The 24,124-nt window shown below is 42.8% G+C and overlaps 1 protein-coding gene across 1 annotated transcript in view; it reads left to right on the top strand.

The window, feature by feature from the left end:
* Window positions 1–24,124, top strand: part of DNAJC11 (DnaJ heat shock protein family (Hsp40) member C11) — a 196,479-nt gene that overhangs the window by 123,387 nt on the left and 48,968 nt on the right. The window contains exons 5-7 of the mRNA XM_040429902.1: window positions 3,738–3,866; window positions 5,718–5,840; window positions 19,129–19,202. Of these exons, the coding sequence (XP_040285836.1) occupies window positions 3,738–3,866; window positions 5,718–5,840; window positions 19,129–19,202 (326 nt within the window). The remainder of the gene's footprint in view (window positions 1–3,737; window positions 3,867–5,717; window positions 5,841–19,128; window positions 19,203–24,124) is intronic.

Raw genomic sequence — 24,124 nt, 5'->3', positions numbered from 1 at the left:
GACAACATAAAGACTGCCAGTAGTGCTTGGTCAATGATCACACAACCATGGTACTTTGTGTAGCATCTCCCCTTGTTGTGATACAGGCATGGCGGAGTAGGAACATATAGGGCAGATATTTTGGATTTAACCTGCTCTCCAAGCCCAGTAACAAATGTAGGAAACCTTACAAATGAGGTGGATACAATGATTATATTCACTAGCTTCCTCGATTTGTAGTGGAAATGCCCTTTAATTGCTCCACATATCATTATGCAGCGATTCGGCAGCTGAAGGAGAGTGGGCATGCCTGGCAGAGACACCTGGACTCACCATCGAGAAGTCAGACTGGGTAAATTACATTGCCTTCTTGATTGCTGGATACACAGCGCTCATACTTACAATGATCAGGAAGTGGCAATGCAGTTTAAAGGAGTTGTCCAGGATTTTTTTTAAATTAACCCTCACCCAATGGGACCTGTGAAGAGAGCTATACTTACCTGCTCCGTAGCTCCTAAGCTGTCTCCAGCTGTTTTTCAGTAAGACTGCAAACATCCTGCACAGTTGGGTTTCGCTGCAGTCAATGACTGGCCTCAATGTTGACATGTCCCCAAGTGGCACGTCATTGCTGTTATGTGCTGCCTGGTGACATGTCACCCCTGAGACCAGTCATTGGCTGCAGCGGGACACATGACCCATGTTCATACAGGAGGTTTACAGGCATGGACTGAAAGTCTGGTGAAGAGGCCCCAGGAGCAACAGAGCATCATGAGAAGGTGGTAAGTATAGCTCTCTTAACAGGTTCCACTCGGTGAAAGTGAATTAAAAAAAACTGGAAAACCTATTTAACCCTTTCAGGACAGTCTTTTTTTTTTGTTTTCATTTTTGCCTTCCAGGAGCCATCATTTTTAGAAGTTTTCTGTTCGCATAGCTGTATATGACCTTGTTTTTACGGGACAATTTGTGTTTTTAATGGCACCATTTATTTTACCATAGCTTGTATTGGGAAATGGGAAAACATTCTTAGGCCTCATGCACAAGACCGTTGTTTTGGTCCGCATCCGAGCCGAGGTATTTGCGTCTTGGATGCAGACCCATTCACTTCAATGGGGCCGCAAAAGATGCGGACAGCACTCCGTCTGCTTTCCACATCCGTTGCTCCGTTCCGTGGTCCGCAAAAAAAAAAAAAAAAAACTGTCCTATTCTTGTCCGTTTTGCGGACAAGAATAGGCTGTTATATTAATGGATGTCCGCGCCATCCATGTTTTGCGGACCACAAAACACACAATGGTCGTGTGCATGAGGCTTTAGTGGGATGAAATTAGAAAAAATGGCATTTCATCCTAGGATTTTTTGGGCTTTGTTTTTTAGGACATTCAGGGAGCGCTAAAAATAGCATGACAACCTTATTCGGCATGTCGATAGTATTACAACGATACCAAACCTATATAGTTTTTAGAATTTATTACTACTTAGAATTAAAACCTTTGAAAAAAACATTAAATTTCCTTCTAGAGAGTTGTTTAAGGGCTGCTGTAATTTATTACCTTTTTAGGGGCATATATGACTAATCATTTATATTCTATTTTTTATATTTTAATAGTTGACATTTTAGAACGTGACAACACCTTTATTTTTTTTGTTTATTTTTATATGTAAACTTGGGAGATGGGGCAATTAGAATTTTAAATATTTTGTGTTTTTGCCAAAAAAAACGTATTTCATTTGTACCATATACTGCCATAGTATACTATTACAGACAATGGGAATTTCACTGGCTGCCTGTCAGAACAGACTCTTTTTTTTTTTTTTTTTTTTTTTTTTTTTTTTACATTTTATATAAAAATGATAGAAATAAAACCCCATGTGTTACTGAAAAAAAAATGCAAATATTATATTAATGACCGAAAAGTTAAATCTTTCAAACGCAGCCGGACTAAAGAAGCAACGCTGTGTCTGGTCATAGACTGGGGCAAGTTGCCTGGTCTTAAAGTAAAACTAAACTTAGAAAAAATTCGGAAAGTACACAAGAAATATAGTTGCCCCCACTTTTTGTGACATACACAGAATTTTCAGCATAATCCCAACACAAACAGTCCGGTACAAATCCTGCAGAGAACAAAGGGGTTAATCTCCTCCTGCTGATCTGCTCCATGTTGTAGTGTAAACAGCTAGAACACGGCTATCTCTCCTTTCTCCCCCTATATGCATATACATTGGCTTTGGAGGATCGTGCATGTGTTGTCAGTGGAGAGAGAGGAGAAAACGGAGAATGAAAGAACTGATTGAAAAATTCAGTCCTTTCTCCTGACATTATCTGTTGGGGGAGAGTCAGGAGACCCGATACACATTAGATTTTTGGCTGTTTTTTTTAAAGGGGTTGGCCTCCTTTTCAGGGTATTTTGGCAAACCCCTCCTCCTGGGCAGACTTGCAAAGGGAGGTGTACTTACCTACTCACCATCTCTGGGTCTCAGCTCATTCACTCCCCAGCCTCGGCTGCCTTGCTTGAATTCCCCGCTGTCAACATATGCTATTATACTACTGCAGCCAATCACTCGGTGCAGCATGACAACTCTTATGATGCTATGGGAGCAGGTCACTGTTGTGGCCAGCAATTGGCTGCAGCAGTCTCAAAGCTGATGATGATGACAGCGGGGGACTTCAGTGACAGGGAGCAGGTAAGTGTGCTTCCCTTTGAACATCTGCTGCGGTGGAGGGTTGTCCGAAAACTCCCTAAAGGTTGTCAGCCCCTTTACTTTCACCTGGGTGTAATGGAGAATCCCTCTTAAGATCCTTTTTTACACGGACAATTTAGCAGCAATTATTTAAATGTTTTGCTCATTCCAGATAATTGCCTGATCATCAGTGGAGATGAAGGCTGAATTTATTGTACGTGCAGCAATCACCCACGCAGTGTGCAGATTAGAAATGGCTTTACCCCCTGCATTTTGCACAGGACATTCTGTGCACAGAAATGATGATTCCAGGTGCCCGCCAAAAGACACGATCAACATTTACTGAACACATTTGCACGTTCCTCTGGTGAAAGCTCGCACCATTAGGGTGCTGCCACACTTCACATTTGTCTGCACTTTTGGTACAGCAAAAAAACGGATGCGGTTTTTGCAACAACCTACTTGCTTTTATTGTGCATTTTCTTCCAGCAAAGGGCAAACGCACAGCAAATCTGAATTACTGTATTTTTCAGAGTATTAGACAGATCTAAGGTTTCGACTCTTGCAACTTTTATCTGCCAGAAAACCGGAGGTGGGAGATGTTAAATCTCCCCCATAGTTCTGACAAACTGTGGTGAAGGTACTTAAAGGGATTCTCCAACTAAATGTATTCAAGAGACCGAGAAAGTCTTGGGTTGAGCATTTCCAACTTGTCTGAGACAGAGTGGTTGTCTTCCTGTAGTTAAGACTGAATATCCCTAGCAACCAGTCTGTTTTACAGGAGTTGTTCAGCTCCAAACTTCATTAGTACTGTGCTGTTTTTTTTTTGTTTGTTTTTTTATAGATTTGGCTCTATTATCTGCATTTTGGCCTGTGAAATGATGCATTTTATGACCCTCTCATCTGGTTACTAGCAGGTGCTCCAGTTGTCCCTATCCCTCTTGGTAGATGCTAGTGTCAGGCATTGGCTCCTCTCACTCCTAAGCCTGCTTTTAGCCAGTACAATCTCGGTTGTTCCTGCTGATATTAAATGTATTTATTTCCCCTTATTTTCCCTCTATTTCTTATTTCTCGCCTCTCAGGGGACAATTAGCGTTGGCATAGATGCCACGGAGCTGTTTGATCGCTATGATGAAGATTTTGAAGACCTGCCAGGAAGTGGCTTTCCCCAGATTGAAATTAACCGCATGCACATCTCGCAGTCTATTGAGGTACGCACAGCTAATTTCTCTCCAAATAAAAATCTATCCGAATTTTCAGGGCATAGCAGCCCCACATAGCATCTAATACTGCAGTTTTATTCACCATGGGCTCATCTTTATTTATAAAGGGGATTCAGTTATTCATTTAGCCAGAGCCTCATCTACATGAGATGGCACAGAGCAAGAATGCAATAGGGGCTATCTGCATTGAGGTTAGAGTACATAGTATTAAAGGATATGGAGAACTGGCACCCAGTCCCAAAAATCACTGAGCTACGATTAAAGGGGTATATTTTATGAAGCGGAAGCAGTGCTGGTGCAATGCTGCATCCTCTTTACTGTTTTCACCCCCACACAGCACCACCCCAGCCACCTGTAGCCATCTGCAGTGGACTCCCATTCAAGTGAAGCCGGGTGCAGCAACAAATCCTACACTACATCCTCTTCATTCTCAGCAGCGTGGGGGGGTCTCAGTGGTTGGAAGCCCACCGATCATAAAGTGATGCAATCACTTTCTAAGATGGAATCTTCCCACTTAGGGTGCATCCACATGGGATGTAAATCCGCCCGAATGGTCAGTAAAATCTGCTACGGACTTGTTGCAAAGGTTGAGATCCGGGGTTAAAATCAGCAGCATAAGTTTACACACTGCGGATCTAAAATCCACACCTCAGGTAAATTTTACCTCCATATCTGCAATGTGTGAACATGCCCTTAACCTCTTGGCGACATCCACCATATATGTACAATGGAAGTCGGGGTTCTAAATATGGCGCACACTCAGGAACTGAGCAGGTACCATAGCCAGCCAGTGACTGCTGTATTATGCAGCATACACTTGCCAGAAATGTCCATCATGGACAGTTAACCCCTCAATTGCCACCTCAGTATCAAAGGTATAATTTATTCTGTTGACTGAACAGACAAGATCGCGGGTGTAGTTTAGTTGCTGTGGCATTCGGGAAGCTTCTGAAGGCCTGCGGCACTGAAGTTTCTATTGAAAGGGTTTTCTAGCAGTGGTTGCACCGCGACCGTCTCACAGATTTCCCCAGGCCAGTGATGTCACATTTATCAGTCACGTGGCCTAGGTGCAACTCAGCCCCATAGAAGTGAATGGGGCTGAGCGCAATACCAAGCACAGCTGCTATCAAATGGACGGCACTGCGCTTGGTGAGCTGCGAGAAGTCCGTGGTGCTACTCCGAGCGCCAGTGCCTTCTCAAGCTGTTGATCGGCAGGGGTGCCGGGAGTCGGACCCCCACGATAAGATATTGATAGATCAGTAAAAAGATCTCAGAAAACCCTTTTAAGTCCTAACAATTGCATGGTCAAGTCTCCTAGAAGGACTAAAAACACAGTTAATAAAAAGTTCCTAAAAATGTTTTATAAATTTAATTCAAAACACCCTTTTTTACATATAAAAGTGAATGAAAAATTTATAAACATCATTGGTATTACTGTGTCCAAAAATGCCCTGCTTTTCAAAATATTTAAATATTTATTTAATTTGGTTAATGCTGTAACGGAACAAAAAAATCTAAATGGGGTTGGTGCTGGAGGTGTGGCAGAGAAAGGAAAGGTGCATCGTGGGTTTGGTTGGATACAGGAACCGAAAGGGCTACATACAGGATGGAGACAAACCTGAGGGATTGGTTTACATGGTGAATAAGGGTATAAACTGAAAAAAAATCAAAAAGCTACATGAGCATCTCTGTTAAACACCACAGTACTCCCAGAAACCTCTTTATTCCTGTGGACGCCTGTGTAAGAAGGAATGTCACATATAGCAATGGATATTATTGTGATATTTATTTATTTTTTTCTGAAATATTTATCAGGTTTTTTTTCACTTTCACTGCCAGGCTCCGCTAACAGCAACAGACACGGCCATTCTCTCCGGGAGCCTCTCCACTCAAAATGGCAATGGGGGTGGATCAATAAACTTAGCGTTGAGACGAGTGACCTCGGCCAAGGGATGGGGAGAGGTAAGCACCGTGGAAAATAAACACTGAAGATCTCTACATCCGCCCGAGCGAACAAACAAGAAATCGCACATGCAGCACATTATGAATATAAATTGCCAAACAGGACGGAAAGGTAGTTTGCAAACTGGTGTTTATATAATTATGGCTGTCTACCATCCTGTCAGACACAAAAGGGTTTATACATCGCTGCCTCTGTGTGAAGGACAAAACTAATGGGATCTTCTTCCAGCGCTCAGCCTCTCGTGTTGTACAACAAGACCCATATCTGTTTAGGTGATTAAGGAAGTATCGATTATTACCGAGCCCCCGAGGGCACTAGTTAGTAACTTCTATAAAAAGCGTAATATGCTTAAAAGGCTTGTGTCACTTCAGCAAATATCATTTATTATGTAGAGGAAGTTAATACAAGGCACTTACTAATGTATTGTTATTATCCATATTGACTCCTTTGCAGCCTGGATTCATTTCCCCATCATATTATACACTGCTCATTTCCATGGTTACGACCACCCCGCAATCCAGCAGGGGTGGCTGTGCTTGCACACTATAGGAAAAAAGCACTAGTCTATGTGCGCTCCTATCGTCCTGGCACCAGAGAGGCTGGTGCTTTTTCCTATAGTGTGCAAGTACGGCCACCACTGATGGATTGCAGGGTAACCATGGAAATGAATCCAGCCAGCAAAGGAGGCAATATGGACAATCCCAATACATTAGTAAGTGCCTTTTATTAACTTTCTCTCCATGATAAATGCTATTTACTGAAGCGAGACAGACTCTTTAATTTGCCTGAGAGAAATTATCCGACAATGCAGAAATCCAGCACTGGTCAAATATTGTTCACTCTTTCTGTATATATACTATGCCACTTCCTAATAGAGCTTTGGATTTATTCATGGGTTTTTCAATTGAAAATGCAGGGGTTCAGGATTACAAACTACTTTAAGATTTGTGTGCGTTTGTAGACAAATCGATACATAGAGAGAGATGCAGGTTAGGTGGATTCCAGATAGATAGATACAGAAAGGGAGACAAAGAACAAGAGAGAACAGAAACAGGGAGGGGGAGCACAAGACGGAAAGAGAGTGGGAGTGGGCAACTGAAAGGGAGGGGAAGCTTGACGGTAAAGGCAGCGCACAATGTAAAAGGAGGGAGGGAGTGGTGGAAAGGTTGGAGCGAGATGGAAAAAGGGAGGGCTACAATGATATTATATCGTGAAAGTAAGGCATTTAAGTAGAAGTCCACCACAATAATATGCTACTGACAATTAGGGGTGGGCGATATACACGATATACGATATCGCCATAAATTCAGGCAACGATACAGATTTTAGCTATATCGCCATATCGCGATAGATGACCACGGAGCGGTAGTGAATTGAAGAAACTTCTCACTCACCGCTCCGTGGCCTCCCGACTCTGCACCGCACTGAACTGGCCAGGGCCTTGTGTGAACACATAGTCAGCGCACTGGCTGACGCTGTGTGTGACGTCAGGTCCCTCCCGGTGCATGCTGGCAAGAAGACTTGGTCCGTCTCCTGTGGACTCCATTAGCCAGCCGCGCACCCTGCCGGAAAGGTAAGTATATTAGCAGGGGCCCAAATCTACCGGGGGTGGGGGGTGGATGGCTATGGCATGGGGCTGATGGCGCTGGCTGGGGGACATGGATGATATGGCAGAGGCATGGGGCTGATGGCGCTGGCTGTGGGACATGATGATGATGGTGGCAATGGCATGGGGCTGATGGTGCTGGCTGGGGGACATGGATGATATGGCAATGGCATGGGGCTGATGGTGCTGGCTGGGGGACATGGATGATATGGCAATAGCTTGGGGCTGATGGTTGCTGGCTGGGGGACATGGATGATGATGGCCATGTAATTTGTATACAAGAAAATAATATATTGCGATATATCGTTATATCGCACATGCTTCAAATTATATCTCGATATAGATTTTAGGCCATATCGCCCAGCCCTACTGACAATACTGGCCAAACCCTCACGCTGATGTTAAAAACTGAGACTTTGGCCAATATATTCCAGTCAGGAACATATCGGAGCCCAAGGCACCCCGTCAAGGTATCTCAGTGTGGCATGGGTCCTACCGCTAACCTACCTACAGTGTGTGAACACAGTCCGATAGGTGCTGACGTCCGACTCACAGCCAAACTGAGGAGGCTGCGAGCCCCACCTATAACAGGCCATGTGACACAGGCTACCAGGTGCAACAGAATGTTACCAACGATAAACTATGGAACGTTCCATATATATTGAGAGAAAAAAATCTGAGAATGAAGTGACCTAAATGGGAGGAAGTGCTCAAAACACCAAACACTGTAGCGTGTTTATACCCGGGGGAGCAATTCCTCTGCATGTGCACGTGCACCACAAAAACATCCTACACAAGGTGGAATAATGTGTGGATGAGAATATTGAAATCTTTATTTTTATATTCTCATCCACACATTCTGTGATTTTTTATTTTTATTTTTTTCATTTAAGTAGAAGCAGCAATGGTGATTTCCTCATCTCAAGCAATTTATTGAAACAAAAGCCAACACAAGTGGTGGGTATACCCCCACAAAAATGTCAGTGTCTCAATAACTGGTCATGTGGTCTTCAACATCAATTACAGCTTGACAACGACGCCTCATGCTGTTCTTAAGTCGACCTATTGTTTGCTGAGGCATGGCATCCCATTCTCCTTGACGGGCTGCCCTCAGGTCATTGAGGTTCTGGGGTACAGTGTTACGAGCCTCTACATGGCAACTCCATTTGAGGTACCCCAGTCTCCAGCAGCCGTTCCCTAATGATGCGAACTCAATGAGCTGACGCATTGTCCTCCATGAAGATGAAATTAGGACTTTGTTGTTCATGCAGAGGCACAGTGGCTGGATTAATGATGTTATTCACGTAGTATGGGCTTGTAACCGTACCATTCATAAAGTGTATGGCACTTCTGTATTGACTAGACACACCTGCACTGTAACACCACCAAAGGCAAACAGTGGCTGATGCATAGCACTCTCCTTGACGTCTCTAACATCGTTGGCGGCCATCATTTCTGCTCAGCCTTAATTTACTTTCATCAGTGAACAGCACTAAGGCCCAATGGTCCCTTGTCCAAGACGATGATGCCTGTGCCTTGTGGTGTGGTCAGGTATCCTTGCAGGTCGTCTAGCACGCAGACAACGCTAATGTAAATGATTTCGAATGGTCTGACGTGACACTTGGGTGCTTCTCACTTCCTTTAAATGTGCCTGGAGTTGTGTGGCATTCATCATCCAGTTCTGCAGGGCATTGTTCACAATGAAGTGGTCATCAGTGTGGGATGTCTATGCCTTTCTGTGACTCTTCCAGTCTCTCTTTATCTCTGTTACAACCTGCTGATGACACTCTAAGCTCAGTGGCCACTTCCCGACTGAGAACATCATCTTGAAGCCTCGCCGTGGTGAGATACTGTTGATCAATTGTCAGGTGTTGTCTTAGTCTCTTGTTGTCAAAATGTGAACAGCATGATGAGGAGGACAGTTTAAATACCAATTCTAATTGAACCAGGAAATTTATTGGACGGTTCATGGATCAAACAGCTGTTGTGAATTTGGCCGTTAAGCTCCTTGTTAGAGAACAGCAAGTTGTGCAAAAAGTACTGAAACAGTTGGACATGTGCATTCAGAAGTTTAAAGAAGGTCACATTAAGTTCATCCTGAAATTTCAACCACAAGCCAAATATCCCTAACTTTTTTTGAGTACTGTATGGATTGATTGATGCTTTGTCTATAATCTAGTACTTCCTTTGCTTTCTGATTTCCCTTCTCCTTCCATTATTCAGTGGATGTGATAACCAATGACCCGTCATATAAATAGCTGATTCCCATTTTAATGTAGCAGGTATAAAATGTGGTTTCTGGAGAATGCATTTGCTGCTAATTGCACAGACTCTATGCAGCCAAAGGCGAATTTGCATCAAAAATTCTGTACTACAATAAGAATCCGCATAACCTGCTCCTTCCCCATCAACAGAATCAGCTCTCACTGAGCATTTCAAAATGGCACACAAAATGAGCAAGAGTCTTGTTGTTGTAGTAAAGGGGACACTAAATGTAAAATATATATTACAAGCAATTGCCACAATATTCCATATTCCAGAGGCTAAAAACATACAGCAGGCATCCATTTTCGGTTACCCCCTCCAGTGCTAATTCATGTGAAGCAATACTTTGAGGGTAACTGGTTGATTAGTTTCTAGCTGGGAGGAGACTCGCTGCAGCAGAATGCAACAGATCAGCCCCTTTTAGCTAGGACCTGGCCCTTAGCTCATCCCAAACTGAAGATCAATGGGTCCAGCAGGAGACAGAACACTTGTTTTCTCTGCCAGATTGCTTCAAGCCTGATTGTGGAGCTTGCAGAATATCTTTGGCATCTGACAAATAGGTTTTCTCCTTCTGAGTTTTTCTCATTCATCTCAAGGTTTAGTGTCCCTTTAAGTGTTCCCTGCTCTGTCTGTAATTTTTAGTGAGTATATAAATACTGCATCTTTAACAAGCGTTTGGTACTGCTGAGACTGAAGAATGTCAGATTAACATTGAAAAGCCGATGTGAAAGTCACCCACAGTATAGAAAATGAGACTGTGGAAGCCCTCGCTCCAACTTCAAAGGCTGCGCTCAAGCAGAACTGCTGACATGGTTTAACATGAGACTCTGGAGAGCAGTCTCGAGCCACCTGTGAGACCTAAAATACAGTGGAGTGTAACCAAATGGAAATGCAAAAAAGCAGCGATTCATCCAAAGACCCTTAATTAGATTCAGAGAGGAGAAGAGTCAGTTATCAGACAGCCGGGTCTTCTCCAGAGAGACCTCTCCTCTTTTATTCCAAAGCGCCAGGCCCAGCAAAGAACTGAGACTCCCCTGCCAAGTCAAGAGATGAGATTGAATAAGATACACCAGTTATAATTTAAGGGTTGAATAGGGTCAGTGGCCCAGGGCCAGAACGCTTCCATCTAGGATGAAAGGCACAAAGAAATTTAACTGATTATGTTATTCAGGAGCCGCAACCTTCCTGATCTGTGGGGTCCTACTCAGATTTTTTATATATATTTTTATTTTTTTTGCACCCTCATCTGACTGAAGAGCGATGTCCAAGTATGAATCATGTGTTGTGGGTTTTGTATGAAATGGTGCGATTCATAACGGTAATGAATTCCGTGCGCTGATATCTGTAGCTAAGAGGCTTACGCTGCAATATTGTATGTAATCTCATTACACACTGTGGGTCATAATTGCATTTGCTGTCACTTACAGCATCGCTGTTGGCGAAGTTACTTTATTTTAACCCTGTTATGGGTTATCAGCATGCTGCTTCCTAGTGGAGATGTAGCAGGGGTGAATTTGTCATGAACTTTGTAATTGCGCATTGAGGTATGATAATGCATTAGATTTCTGTGCGTTCCTAGGGTTGGGCAATATCAAAAATATTCCCACAATAACGATATTAAGACATTTATCTCGATAACGATATATATCACAATAATTACCCATTTAGACGAAAGAGGGACATTATACTGTATAAGCCCCATACAGTATAATGTCTCCTTGTGGCCCCATACAGTATAATGTCACCTTGTTGCCCCCATACAGTAATGTCTCCTTGTGAACCCACATACTATAGGGGCACCAAGGAGACTTTACTGTATACTGTGTGGGGGCTACAAGGAGACATTATACTGTATAGGGGCTACAAGTTGTATCCCCCATACAGTATAATGTCTCCTTTTTGCCCCTATACAATATACAATAATTTCTCCTTGTTGCCCCCATACTGTATACTGTATGGGGACAACAAGAAGACATTATACTGTATGGGGACAACAAGAAGACAATATACTGTATGGGGACAACAAGAAGACATTATACTGTATGGGGACAACAAGAAGACATTATACTGTATGGGGACAACAAGAAGACCTTATACAGTATAATGTCTTCTTGTGGCCCCACTGTCCGACTCCATGTTAAGAAGCCCGAACCAGGGAGTGATCAGATTTCACTCACCAGCTTCACCACTCTTAGGCCTAGTTCACACAAACGTGTGTGATCCGTGGCCGTATTGCGGGCCGCAATACACGGCCACAGTTCAGTGTGCATTCTGCATCACAGATGCTGACCCATTCACTTCAATGAACGGAACGGCCGCACAGAACGGGACCCCTCAGAAGCACTACGGAGTGCTTCCGTGGGGTTGCGTCCCGTACTTCCATTCCGCAAAAAGATAGAACATGTCCTATCTTTTTGCGGATCGCGGACCCATTAAAGTGAGTGGGTCCGCGATCCGATGCGGCTGACCTACGGCCGGCGATCGCAGCACGGGCATGGGTCACACACATTCGTGTGAACTCGGCCTTAGTCTTAGCTCCCCGGTCCTTTTGTGTAACATGCGCTGCAACAGGTGTAATTTGCGCCAGACTCTGTGGCGAGGACACCTTGTGCAATGGCGCACAAAACACGTCAGTATGTGCCTACGCTGCGCCTGTTTTAGAAGAGGTCAGCGCTGTCAGGTGCGAACGCCCCTATGATGTCACTAAAACACTGTGGTAATTAAGAAACGGCGATAAATCGCCATTTTTTAATACCATTGTATATTGTAGATACCCGGTATATCGCCCAACCCTATGCGTTCCTATGTAAAACCTTGAGTGTGAGTTGCATGGAGTAACATTGTCTGCTCCACTGCATTCAACAAACACAGCTCTTCTTTGTCTGATTAGCTTTATGCATACTCTAACTGGTAGTAGAAAAAAAATTAAATGTAGCTAGATAGCGGTTTGCAGCTCTTTATCCCAGGTGCATGTTGGTTGCAATGTTCTTTTCTGAGTACTCGGGACTCTTTCCCGTTGTGTTCTACTAATCCAATCATGGTGATGGCAGTAGCGGTAAGGTCCACGTACATCTTCAATATCTGTCGGCCGACAGCTGTCTATCCTGAATTCTCATTACACAGTTGATTCAACCAAGCATGTATGTGGTATTAATGGGGGAAGAGGAGAAAGCTGCTTCCAGACATCTCCTCACCTTAAAAATCAAAGTGCAACTCCCTCCGAATAATTATAGGGAAACTAAACCTTTGATGAAAAATCAAAGGGGCAGAAGCACTGCTCAGATCGCTCTGCCATTTCTGCTTTCAACGACTTTGCTCGGCTTTTGGAGTGTGTAGAGTACAGATCCCAAGTTCTATGGATCTATAGGAGGGAGTTGCACTTTGATTTTTAAGGTGAGGAGATGTCTGGAAGCAGCTTTCTCCTCTTCCCAGTATCCTATAGATCCATAGAACTTGGGATCTGTACTCTACACACTCCAAAAGCCGAGCAGAGTCGTTGAAAGCAGAAATGGCAGAGCGATCTGAGCAGTGCTTCAGCCCCTTTGATTTTTCATCAAAGGTTTAGTTTCCCTATAATTATTCGGAGGGAGTTGCACTTTGATTTTTGGTGTAACTAGTACTTTTAATTCTGCATCAGCGATATGACAGACTCGGTGGTCTGTGACAGCTTGACTTTTCAGAGACGACAGGATCACATTGTACAGAGCACTAAGGGGACAATGTGTATAAAATACAGAAAGTGTTTTGCTGCATCTGTATACATCCCAGAAATGTTACGTATCACATTGTCCTTGGAATGATACTACAGGGTCAGAGGTCTAAAAAGACCCAGATCAGCTCTGACTGTGACAAATTTAACAATATCTCTCTTATTGTGGGATGCTATGTCAGCTACTGTCACTGAGGAAAACTATAATAAAAAAAATAGATCAGCCATTGTATATTGTTTTAAGGCCTTTTAGGATCTAAAATTAAAAAAAGAGTTTAAAAAAAATAATAGGACAACCAAATCAGTAGCAAAAACATACATTATATGTAAGATGAAGGCAAAAACATTTTAAAACTCTAGGATACATGACTGAAAATTAAGGGAGCCAAAATGTGAGAAAAGTGTAATATTTGTTACAGCTTTGCAAATCATTTTGATTAAAAAAAATAAGATTCTACAGCTCTTATGCATACCATTGTGTCTCCATGGTAACAGACTACAAACAAACCCTGTGTAATCTGTTCTTGCAGTCACACACCCTTTCATCTCTGCTAGCCAAAATAATTTTTATGTTCTCAAAATGTTGTGGACAAATAGAAGGAAGTATGAGCACCAGATGACTACACAGTGTTTATTGCCTTTTGGAGGAAATAACTGGAGATGGGTACAGAAAATATCCCAAGAGCACAGTGGCCTCCATAAATCTTAAACGGAAGAAGTTGGGAACAACCAGGACTCTTCCTAGAGCTGGTCGCCCCACCTACGTTTTTGGGGCAGAAGGGGCAGAAGTCCGTTGAGAGGCGTCCAAGAACCTAATAGTCAGCCTGGCTGAGCTCCTAAGATCCTCTATGCATATTGGTGAAACTTTCAGAAGGTCAATCATCACTATAGCATTTCTCCAATCTGGGCATTATGGCTGAGTGGCCAGAAATAAGTCTCTCCTCAGCACCTTAAAGAGGTTCTGCAGTTTTTTTTAAACTGATGATCTATCCTCTGGATAGATCATCAGCATGTGATCGGCGGGGGTCCGACACCCGTGACCCCTGCCGATCAGCTGTTTGAGAAGGCAGCGGCGCTGGCAGTAGCTTGAATGAGCTTAGCCTCGCCAAGGCCAGTGATACTAGTCGTGGCGTCACTGGGTCTGCGGTAAACAGCGAGAAGGCCGCTGCGCTACTGCCAGCGCCTTTGCCTTCTCAAACAGCTGATCGGAAGGGGTCCCGGGTGTCGGACCTCTGCCGATTAGATGCTGATGATCTATCCAGAGGATAGATCATCAATTTAAAAAAAACTTGCAGAACCCCTTTAAGGACTCTTAGACTGTGAGAAACAAGATTCTCTGGTCTGATGAAACAAAGATTTAACTTTTTGGCCTCAATTCTAAGTCATGTCGGAAAGAAACCCATCCTTTACCCAATACCTTCCCTTATTTAAGCATGTCTGTGGCAGCAACATGCTGTGGTTGTGTTTGTCAGTGGCTAGGATAGGGAGACTGGTCAGCGTTGAGGAAAAGCTGAATGGAACATTCCAGAGTGCTCTAGACCTCAGACTGGACTGCAGGTTCACTTTGCACCATGACCCTAAGTAGGCTTGAGCAAATCGACCTTCGGATCATAAATCTGAAGTCAATTAATTCAAACACTTTGTTTTAATGCTGTCTGGAGACCTGTCTCCGTACAGCATTAAAATGTATTGCCTCTGTGGAGACAATGGTGGTTTCACCTGAAGTCGGGAGAGACTTCGGTGAATGAATTTGGTATTCATTTCTGCATCTTTAAAAACATTTAAAATTAGCAATCCAAAGTCAGGTTTGGTACTGGCAGGTACCTTATTACCAAACCCGACTTCAGATTACTTTTTTAAAATACTTATGCAAAGAAAGTATTAAAAAAAAAGATCAAGTGTGTTGTTCTAATATAATAGATGTTTATATCTCAGCCTGTCTGGACGGCCGCTGCTGTCTTCAGAGTGACACCATGTGGGAATATGCAAAGTAATGAAAATAATAAATAACATTAAAGGGGTTGTCCGAGTTATTTTTTTTGTTCTTTCTATGTTCCTACCTAGGCAAATATAACAACTTTGCAATTAACTCAATTTATCTGCAGTGCCTGGTTTATCAGATTTCACTGAGGGTCACATGACCTGTGATGTCAGCTTCTCTCCCTGCTCTGATAAAGTTTGATTACAAGCCTGTAAACCAGAAGTCACTGTGCTGGCCATGCCCTCCTTCACTGCCGGGCTGTCTGCTCTCTCCTAGGATTCTTAACCCCTTCAGCTGCACAGGCTGGGTAGCTGCAGGCAGTGACAATTCTGGGCACAGGAGCTGACAGACTAGAGAGAGCATTGCACAAGAAGGTAGAGGGAAGATCCTGTGTGTATTAGCAGTGTCATTATACAGCTGGGACTTGTAGTCCTACACATACAACATGCTGCTGATTCTCCCAGCAGGCAGACATGTCACTCAGGGCAGCTCTTGTATCCGCTCCCTTAGCAGTGTCATTATACAGCTGGGACTTGTGGTCCTACACATACAACATGCTGCTGATTCTCCCAGCAGGCAGACATGTCACTCAGGGCAGCTCTTGTATCCACTCCCTTAGCAGAGCAGGGGGAGGGGCAGAGATTGTTTTTACTGCATGTAAACAAAGGGCCAGAAAAGAACCAGGGAAATGAGGAAATATATATTTTTTTTTGCATAAAACTTGCTTAGCTTAGTTATATATTGCTGCCCATCAGATTTTCAGTGCTATATTATTTTTTTTCATAACTCGGACAACCCCTTTAAAGTTGGGGATCTTTATGTGATCCCAGCCATATGGGGTCTGAGGGTGTGGGGAAAGGAAAGACAGTTTTTAATATTATTATAATGATGTCTTATATGCAATGTGTAATATAATAAGTAATAGGCTTATTCAAAAATGCCAGACTCCCTAATGGAAACCTGAAGGACCCCATTATATTCAACGAGGGTCCATCGGGTGCCATTAGTTTATGTGCCAGACCTGGCAATTGCGTTGTGGTCATTGTTCTACTTCTACAATGGAGCAGAGCAGCAGAAGTGATTAGCACTGTTATGAACTCAGTCTAACCTTGTAGTTCTGTTTATTCAGAATAAGGTGTATACCTTCGTGTCATTTGTCAGTTTGCAACAGAAATACTGCCACCGTGTGGTTGGAGGACCACATGACCCACTAAGGCATTTAACCCCCTAACTGCTTCCTTAATGACCCAACAGCACTCTTGTGACTTAATGAGAGCTATGTACCTCTGCACACTTCTCAGTGTACAGTGTAATGTGAGAGAAACCAAGCCAGGGGGTGGTGGTCATCAGCTCCTGCTGCATTCAGCGCCCACATCGAAGCACTGTGGGCAGTGGCTTTTTCTTGTTTCTCTGTTTACTACATGTACAGCTAGATCTCCCATGATCTATTTATACCCAGGACTGGTCAAGCAGATATCCTCTACATCTAGAGGAAAGGTTTCTGTATCAACATAGAAGAGGATTCTTTACTGTAATGTAGTTCAACTATGGAACTCTCTGCCCGAGGAGGTGGTGATGGTAAACTCACTAAAAGGGTTTAAGAGGGGCCTGGATGTATTTCTGGAGTTTAATAATATTACAGGTTGTAGTTACTAGATTTCTGGAGAAGGGTCGTTGATCCAGGGAGTTATTCTGACTGCTTCATTAGATTTGGGGAAATAATTTTTTCCCCTAAAAGGAAGAAATTTTTCTTCTAACTCATAACTGTTTTATTTGTCTTCTGGATTAACTTTGCAGGATGACAGGCCGAACTGGATAGAGGGATCTCTCTATTTCAGCCTTACAAACTATGTTAGGGTACTTTAACACTAACGTTTTTCTTTTCCGGTGTTGAGTTCCATCACAGGAGCTCAATACCGGGGAAAAAACTGATTGGTTTTATCCTGATGCATTCTGAATGGAGAGCATTCCGTTCAGGATGCATCAGTTCAGTCCCTCTTACGTTTTTTGGCCGGAGAAAATACTGCAGCATGCTGCAGTTTTCTCTCCAGCCAAAAATCCTGAACACTTGCCTGAATGCCGGCATTAATTTCAATTAAAATGTATTAGTGCCGGATCCGGCATTAAATGTTCCGGCAAAACTGATCCGGTTTTCCGGTCTGCGCATGCACAGACCTTTTAAAAATTAGAAAAAAAATTCCGGATGACACCGGAGAGACGGATCCGGTATTTAAATGCATTTGTCAGACGGATCCGCACCCGGATCCAGCAGGCAGTTGCTCTGCCGTAAGTGTGACAGTACCCGTACTATGTTACATGCATGGCTGAACATGCATATGTATGGGAGGATCAGGAGAGCCAGCTGTTTCGCCAAAAACAATTTCATGTGTATGGCCAGCTTAAAGAACAAACATAAAGCTTCTTTATTATGCTCTTCTTCTAATAATAAAGTTTACAAAGTTTGAATACTAAAACAAAATCTGTATTCTAAGAGCTGCATGCTAATATGCTATCTTGTCTTTATAACATCTGTTTAAGGCCTCATGCACACGACCGTACTTATGGTCCGCATCCGAGCCGCAGTTTTTGCGGGTCGGTTGCTAACCCATTCACTTCAATGGGGCCGCAAAAGATGCGGACAGCACTCCGTGTGCTGTCCGCATCCATTGCTCCATTCCGAGGCCCCTCAAAAAAATATGGCCTGTCCTATTCTTGTCCATTTTGCGAACAAGAATAGGGAGTTCTACAATGGGCCGCCCGTTCCGTCCCGCAAATTAGGGAAGGCACACGGGCGGCTTCCGTTTTTTGCGGATCCGCGGTTTGCAGCCCGGAAAAAAATGTCACGGTCGTGTGCATGAGGCCTAATTTCTGAAATATTCACATGACAGAGAAGCAGTAATAGCTGTGCTACATCATTTACAGGGAGATACAGTGAGGTAATACTATCTGTTCCTACATTATTTATACAGATTGTTCCTTATTTATAGTGAGGCAGTACTATCTGTTTCTACATTATTTACAGGGTGGGGCAGGGAGCCAGTACTGTCATTTACTATTAGAGACAGGGAGGCAGTACTATCTGTGCCTACATCATTTACAAGAAGAGAATGAAAGGCAGTATTAACTGTGCCCACTCCATTAACTATTAGAGACAGGGAGGCAGTACTAACAGTGCCTACATCATGTACAAGAAGAGAATGAAAGGCAGTATTATCCGTGTGTATATCATTTACAAGCAGAGACGGGCAAACAGTGTTTTCTGTGCCCACATTATTTAGTGAAGAGATGGTAAGGTAGTACTATGCCTACATACTTTACAGGAAGGCAGGACTGTCTGTAGCTACATAATTCACAGGTAGGGACAGGAAGGCATTGCTGTCGTTGCCTACTTCAGAAGAAGAGACCTCTTTCACAGGAGCGTGTCCTTGATGAAGAGACCACGAGGCAGTGCTGTTTGTGCCTACTTTATTTTTAGGGAAAATACACTGCTTTCTCTAGCAAGATGACACCAGATTCTATTGCAAACTAAGCACAGGTGGTGGTCACTTTGCTACGACATTAGCTATTTCTGTGTAACTGTCCCCCACCATTTATAAAAGAAGGAAAAATGGAAGAAATTGTATCCAGGAATGGAGCACAGTTCGGGGACATGTGGAAGCAATACATTTTATACCAAAAATGATGACATTCTCAAATTCTACTCATACTTTTTGTTCTTGTTTTCAGCTAGAGTTTGGAGCTGGTGACCTTCAGGGACCCCTGTTTGGACTTAAGATTTTTCGGAATCTCACGCCAAAATGGTAATTCTATGACAGTATTGTTAATATCCGTTTTAGGGTGTCCATTCATGCAGCTGAGGAGCCGAGAGTTTCACCTGTACAAGATTCGCAGCCAAAAACCATGGCAGCTGTAGTTCACATCCGCGCGGTGAACTACTACATGCACTGCTTCATGTCTGGGCAGCCATAGCGGTTACATTAAGGGCTCTTTCACACGAGCGTGTCCTTTGCGGGAATCGCGCGCCATGTGAGAGAGGGATTGTGCGGTCTGGACTACAGAGGCACACGGCGTTATAATGATTGATTAATGCTGTGTGCCTCTGCCTGACCTTTCTGTAATGAAATCATAGTGACAGCTTTATGTCAGTATGATTCTGTTACAGATAGGTCAGGCAGAGGCCCACAGCATTATCAATCATAATAACGCTGTGTGCCTAAGAGCTGACCTTAGAGGCTGCCACTACTAAGAGGTGGAGGAGTGGCGACAACACTCAACATTTCAAGAAAGGAGACTGATTGTCATTCCGTATCGAAACATGTGTCTCTATTAGGGATGAGCGAATCGACTTCAGATGAAACATCCGAAGTCGATTCACATAATACTTCGTTTGAATACTGTACGGAGCGAGCGATCCGTACACTATTAGAATGTATTGGCTCCTATGAGCCGAAGTTATTACTTTGCGAAATCTCGCGAGACTTCGCATAATAACTTCATAATTTAATTTCTACTGTAAAAAAACATTTCCCAAACTCGGGTTCGGTTCCACGTAGTACCAATTAGGAGCCAATACATTCTAATACTGTACGGATCGCTCGCTCTGTACAGTATTCAAATGAAGTGTTATACGAATCGACTTTGGATGTTTCATCCGAAGTCGATTCGCTCATCCCTAGTCACTATGATCAACCCTATTAAACCAGGCAGGCGTTCTACCTGGTAGGGTTGATTATGGTGACTAAAATTAGCTCTTTCTGTCTATATTACCGATGCTGTTTCATACTTTCTTTTTTTTATATTCAAATCATGTGTTTTAAACATGAAGATTCACCCCTTTCCAACAAGCTCCACCCCATTTTGTGCAAGTCGAAAAAAGGATCGAAACCTAATTTGCGCCAGATAAAATTTGGGTCAATGTATTTTAACCCCTTCAGCCACCACTGAGGGAATGTATAGAGCAGGCTGCTGCTCTGAGCCCGCACCATACATATAATACAGAAGGCACCTAGCCGCGATGACGCAGAATACGGTCATTTAACCGCGGCATCAATGGAGTTAGACAGAGGGAGGCTGCTGCCTGGGGCTTGCTGAAGGTTCCTAGGCCTGTCATGGTAATCTGCCTGCAAAGCTGTGCATGAAGCATGGCTCAGCAGGCTGCGCGGCAGAATTCCATTCACCATACTAGTTCTCTGTTATGGTGTATTGGACAAGGGATCAAAACATTCCAGATTCTAGCCCCCAAAGCTAAAAGTTATGTAAAAAAAAAAGGGTAAAAAATAAATATTGAGTTCAAATCACCCACTTTTCCTACTTTTCCATATAAAAACAAATTAAAAAAAAAGTACAGCTAACAGGTATCGCTGCCTCTGAAAATGTCTGAACTATTAAAATTTAAAATATTTTTCCTGAGTGGTATACAAAAAAAATGAATAACAGTGATCAAAAAGTTGTATGTATCTCAAAAATGGTACCAATGAAAACTATAGTTTGGCCGACAAAAAATCAAGCCCTCATGCAGCTCTATATACAGTAATATAAAAAGATTATGGCTGGCAGAAAATGGGGATGCAAAGACATATATATATATATATTTTTTTTTTTAAGTAGTAAAACAAAAAAAACTATATAAATTTGGTATCGCCATAATCGTATTGAGCTGCCAGAATAAGGGCATCATGTCATTTTAGCACACCGTGAACACTGTAATATCAAAACCCCAAAAACCTTGTCGGAATTGTGGGTTTTTTCAGTTTCACTCCAAAGTTTTGCCATCACGTAAATGCTTGTGTTACATGCAGATGATTTTGCTGAAGATTTCAACCTATTCATTGCAAATGTTAAATCTTTAGCATAAATTAATATGCTGCAGATTTAGGAGTCGCACTGCAGGTCAATTTATGCTGCAGATTTTTTCTTGCTTCTCTTGCATCTTATGGATGAAATTTGGTAAAATGTCATCCACTTTACTTGAACTGTATCACCAAATATGTTGGGTCTGCTGAGTATATTCTACTGTAAATTATGGTGTTTACAGTGCCTTGAAAAAGTATTCATACCCCTTGAACTTTTCCACATTTTTTCCAAGTTACACACACAAACTTAAATGTATTTTATTGGGATTTTATGTGATAGACTAACACAAATTAGCATGTATGTGTGAATTGAATAGAAAATGATACATGGTTTTCAAAAATTTTAATCTGGAAAGTGAGGTATGAATTTGTATTCAGCTCCCTAATTCAGTACTTTGTAGGACCATCTTTCGCTGCAATTACAGCCTCAAGTCTTTCGGGGTATGTCTCTACCAGCTTTGCACATTAAGAGACTGAAATTTTTGTCCATTCTTTGCAAAATAGCTCTAGCTTAGTCTCATTGGATGGAGAGCGTCTGAACAGCAATTTACAAGTCTTGCCACAGATTCTCAATGGAATTTAGGTCTGTGACTGGGCCATTCTAGCACATGAATATGCTTTAATCTAAACCATTCCATTGTAGCTCTGGCTGTATGTTTAGGGTCGTTGTCCTGCTGGAAGGTGAACCTCCGCCCCAGTCTCAAGTCTTTTGCAGCCTTTACCAGGTTTTCCTGCAGCTTCCATGTCCCTGCCGAAGAAAATCATCCCTACGGCATGATGCTGCCACTACCATGTTTCATGGTGGAAATAGTTTGTTCAGGGTGATGTGCAGTGTTATTTTTCCGCTATACATAGCTTCTTGCATGTTTAGCTTTAGTTATCCTGTGGACAAGTTCTCCCACCTGAGCTGGGGATCTCTGCAGCACCTCCAGAGTGACCATGGGCCTCTTGGCTGCTTCTCTAATTAGTGCTCTCTTTGCCTAGGGTAGCAGTTTATGTAGACAGCCATGTCCTTGTAGGTTTGCAGTTGTGCCATACTCCTATTTTCAGATGATGGATTGAACAGTGCTCCGTGAGATGTTCAGAGCTTGGGATATTTTTTATAACCTTACCCTGCTTTACACTTCTCCACACCTTTATCCCTGACCTGTCTGGTATGTTCCTTGGTTTTTATGATGCTGTTTGATCCAAACCTCTGAGGCCTTCACAGAACAGCTGTAGTTATACTGAGAATAAATTACACACAGGTGGACTATATTTATTAATTTAGGTGACTTCTGAAGGCAATTGGTCACACTGGATTTTATTTAGGGATATCAGAGTACAGGGTGCTGAATACAACTGCACACCACACTTTTTTATTTACTAACAAGTTTGAAAACCATGAATCATTTTCTTTTCACTTCACACATACTTGCTAATTTATTGGTATTTTATGTGATAGACCAATACAAAGTATATTTAAGTTTGTGAGTGAAATTTGAGAAAGTTCAAGGGATGTGAATACTTTTTCGAGGCACTGTAAATGCTGCAGATTTTCACTGCATTGCATGTCAGGTTACATTTACACCATGTGGCCATACCCTAATATTCTATGGATTTTCTGCCCACAATTCCACAACAGAAAAAGATCCACAGCATATCCACCGTGTGTAAACATACCCTTAAACTGGCCCTAGTCATGATAACTGTCACAATCCCAACTCTCGGGTCGCGTCACTGGGGTGAATTATACTAGTGAGCTCATCACTTTACCACATAAATTCCCACCCACCTATTCGAGATGACGGAATTATGCTAACTTACTCCCCTAAATTCTAACACCCCAATATTTTCTATCACAAAAGATGCCACCGCCTATAGTATAAGGCAATAGGGGCCTATACTCAGATATTCTATCAACCCAAATTTAACACCGTAACACAAGTTATCTATATGGGACCAAAAATCCTCTGAAACACTACTGGTAACGTTATTCCCTGCGAAAGAGCAAGTTTTATAAGACCACAAGGAAGGGACTTATCATTTTTTTATTTTAATACACAATAGTGCAGTGCAATACAAAAAGAAAGTGTCCGATAAAAGATACAAATATACATACAATAACAATGCAGTAAAACAGATAAAATAAAAGGGATAAAATACAGAAGATTGGCTTACTGAGATGCAGCAGTTATATTCCGGCTGTGGGGACAGCTGAAGATATGGGCAGTCACTCCAAATGATGTGGATCCCCAAAATGAACCTCCCTCCTTCCGGTCCGGCCTTCTGGGACGTCTGATATTATTCAGGTTTTTGCCCCACCTTCCCAGAAGACTGACTGAGGTGGCAATATAAATCACGGCGATTCCTCTCTGTATGACAGGGACTGCGGGTACAGGTATAATCCCATAATCTGAGTCGCTTTTTTCCCGGTCATACAGACACCAAATATGATTAAGTTATGATTTCCAGAAGGCCAGATCCTGAATACAGAGAAATGCCTCCTGTCCAGTATGGCGTCCATAGACTCTGCCCGAAGCCCATGTCAGGCTGAACACAATTATTAGGGTTCTGAGGCTGTGGGTGCCATGAGGTCGGAGTTATGGCTTCTGATATTATTTCATTCATCTACTGAATGGGTTAGACCACCCACTGGTCTAGCAGCCAACATGTCTAGGGTGGCTGTGCATTTTAAGTATCCCCCTCCCAGGTCTTCATTAGGATGCCCAAATGGTTTGCAATTAGCAGGCCAGTGCTAAATGGGGGCTTCCTCTGAGAATGTGGAGTGCCTCACCTAGTCTTCAGATGGGCTGGCATCTAGAGGCACCATTTGCATTTGCTTAATAGATCAATAGCCACTGCTATATAATCAGCTTTTGATAATGTAA

Source organism: Bufo bufo, chromosome 1 (genome assembly GCF_905171765.1).
Source record: "Bufo bufo chromosome 1, aBufBuf1.1, whole genome shotgun sequence".
Taxonomy (NCBI): Eukaryota; Metazoa; Chordata; class Amphibia; order Anura; family Bufonidae; genus Bufo; species Bufo bufo.
The sequence above is the reverse complement of the archived record's forward strand: the minus strand, read 5'-3'. Positions and strand labels throughout refer to the sequence as shown.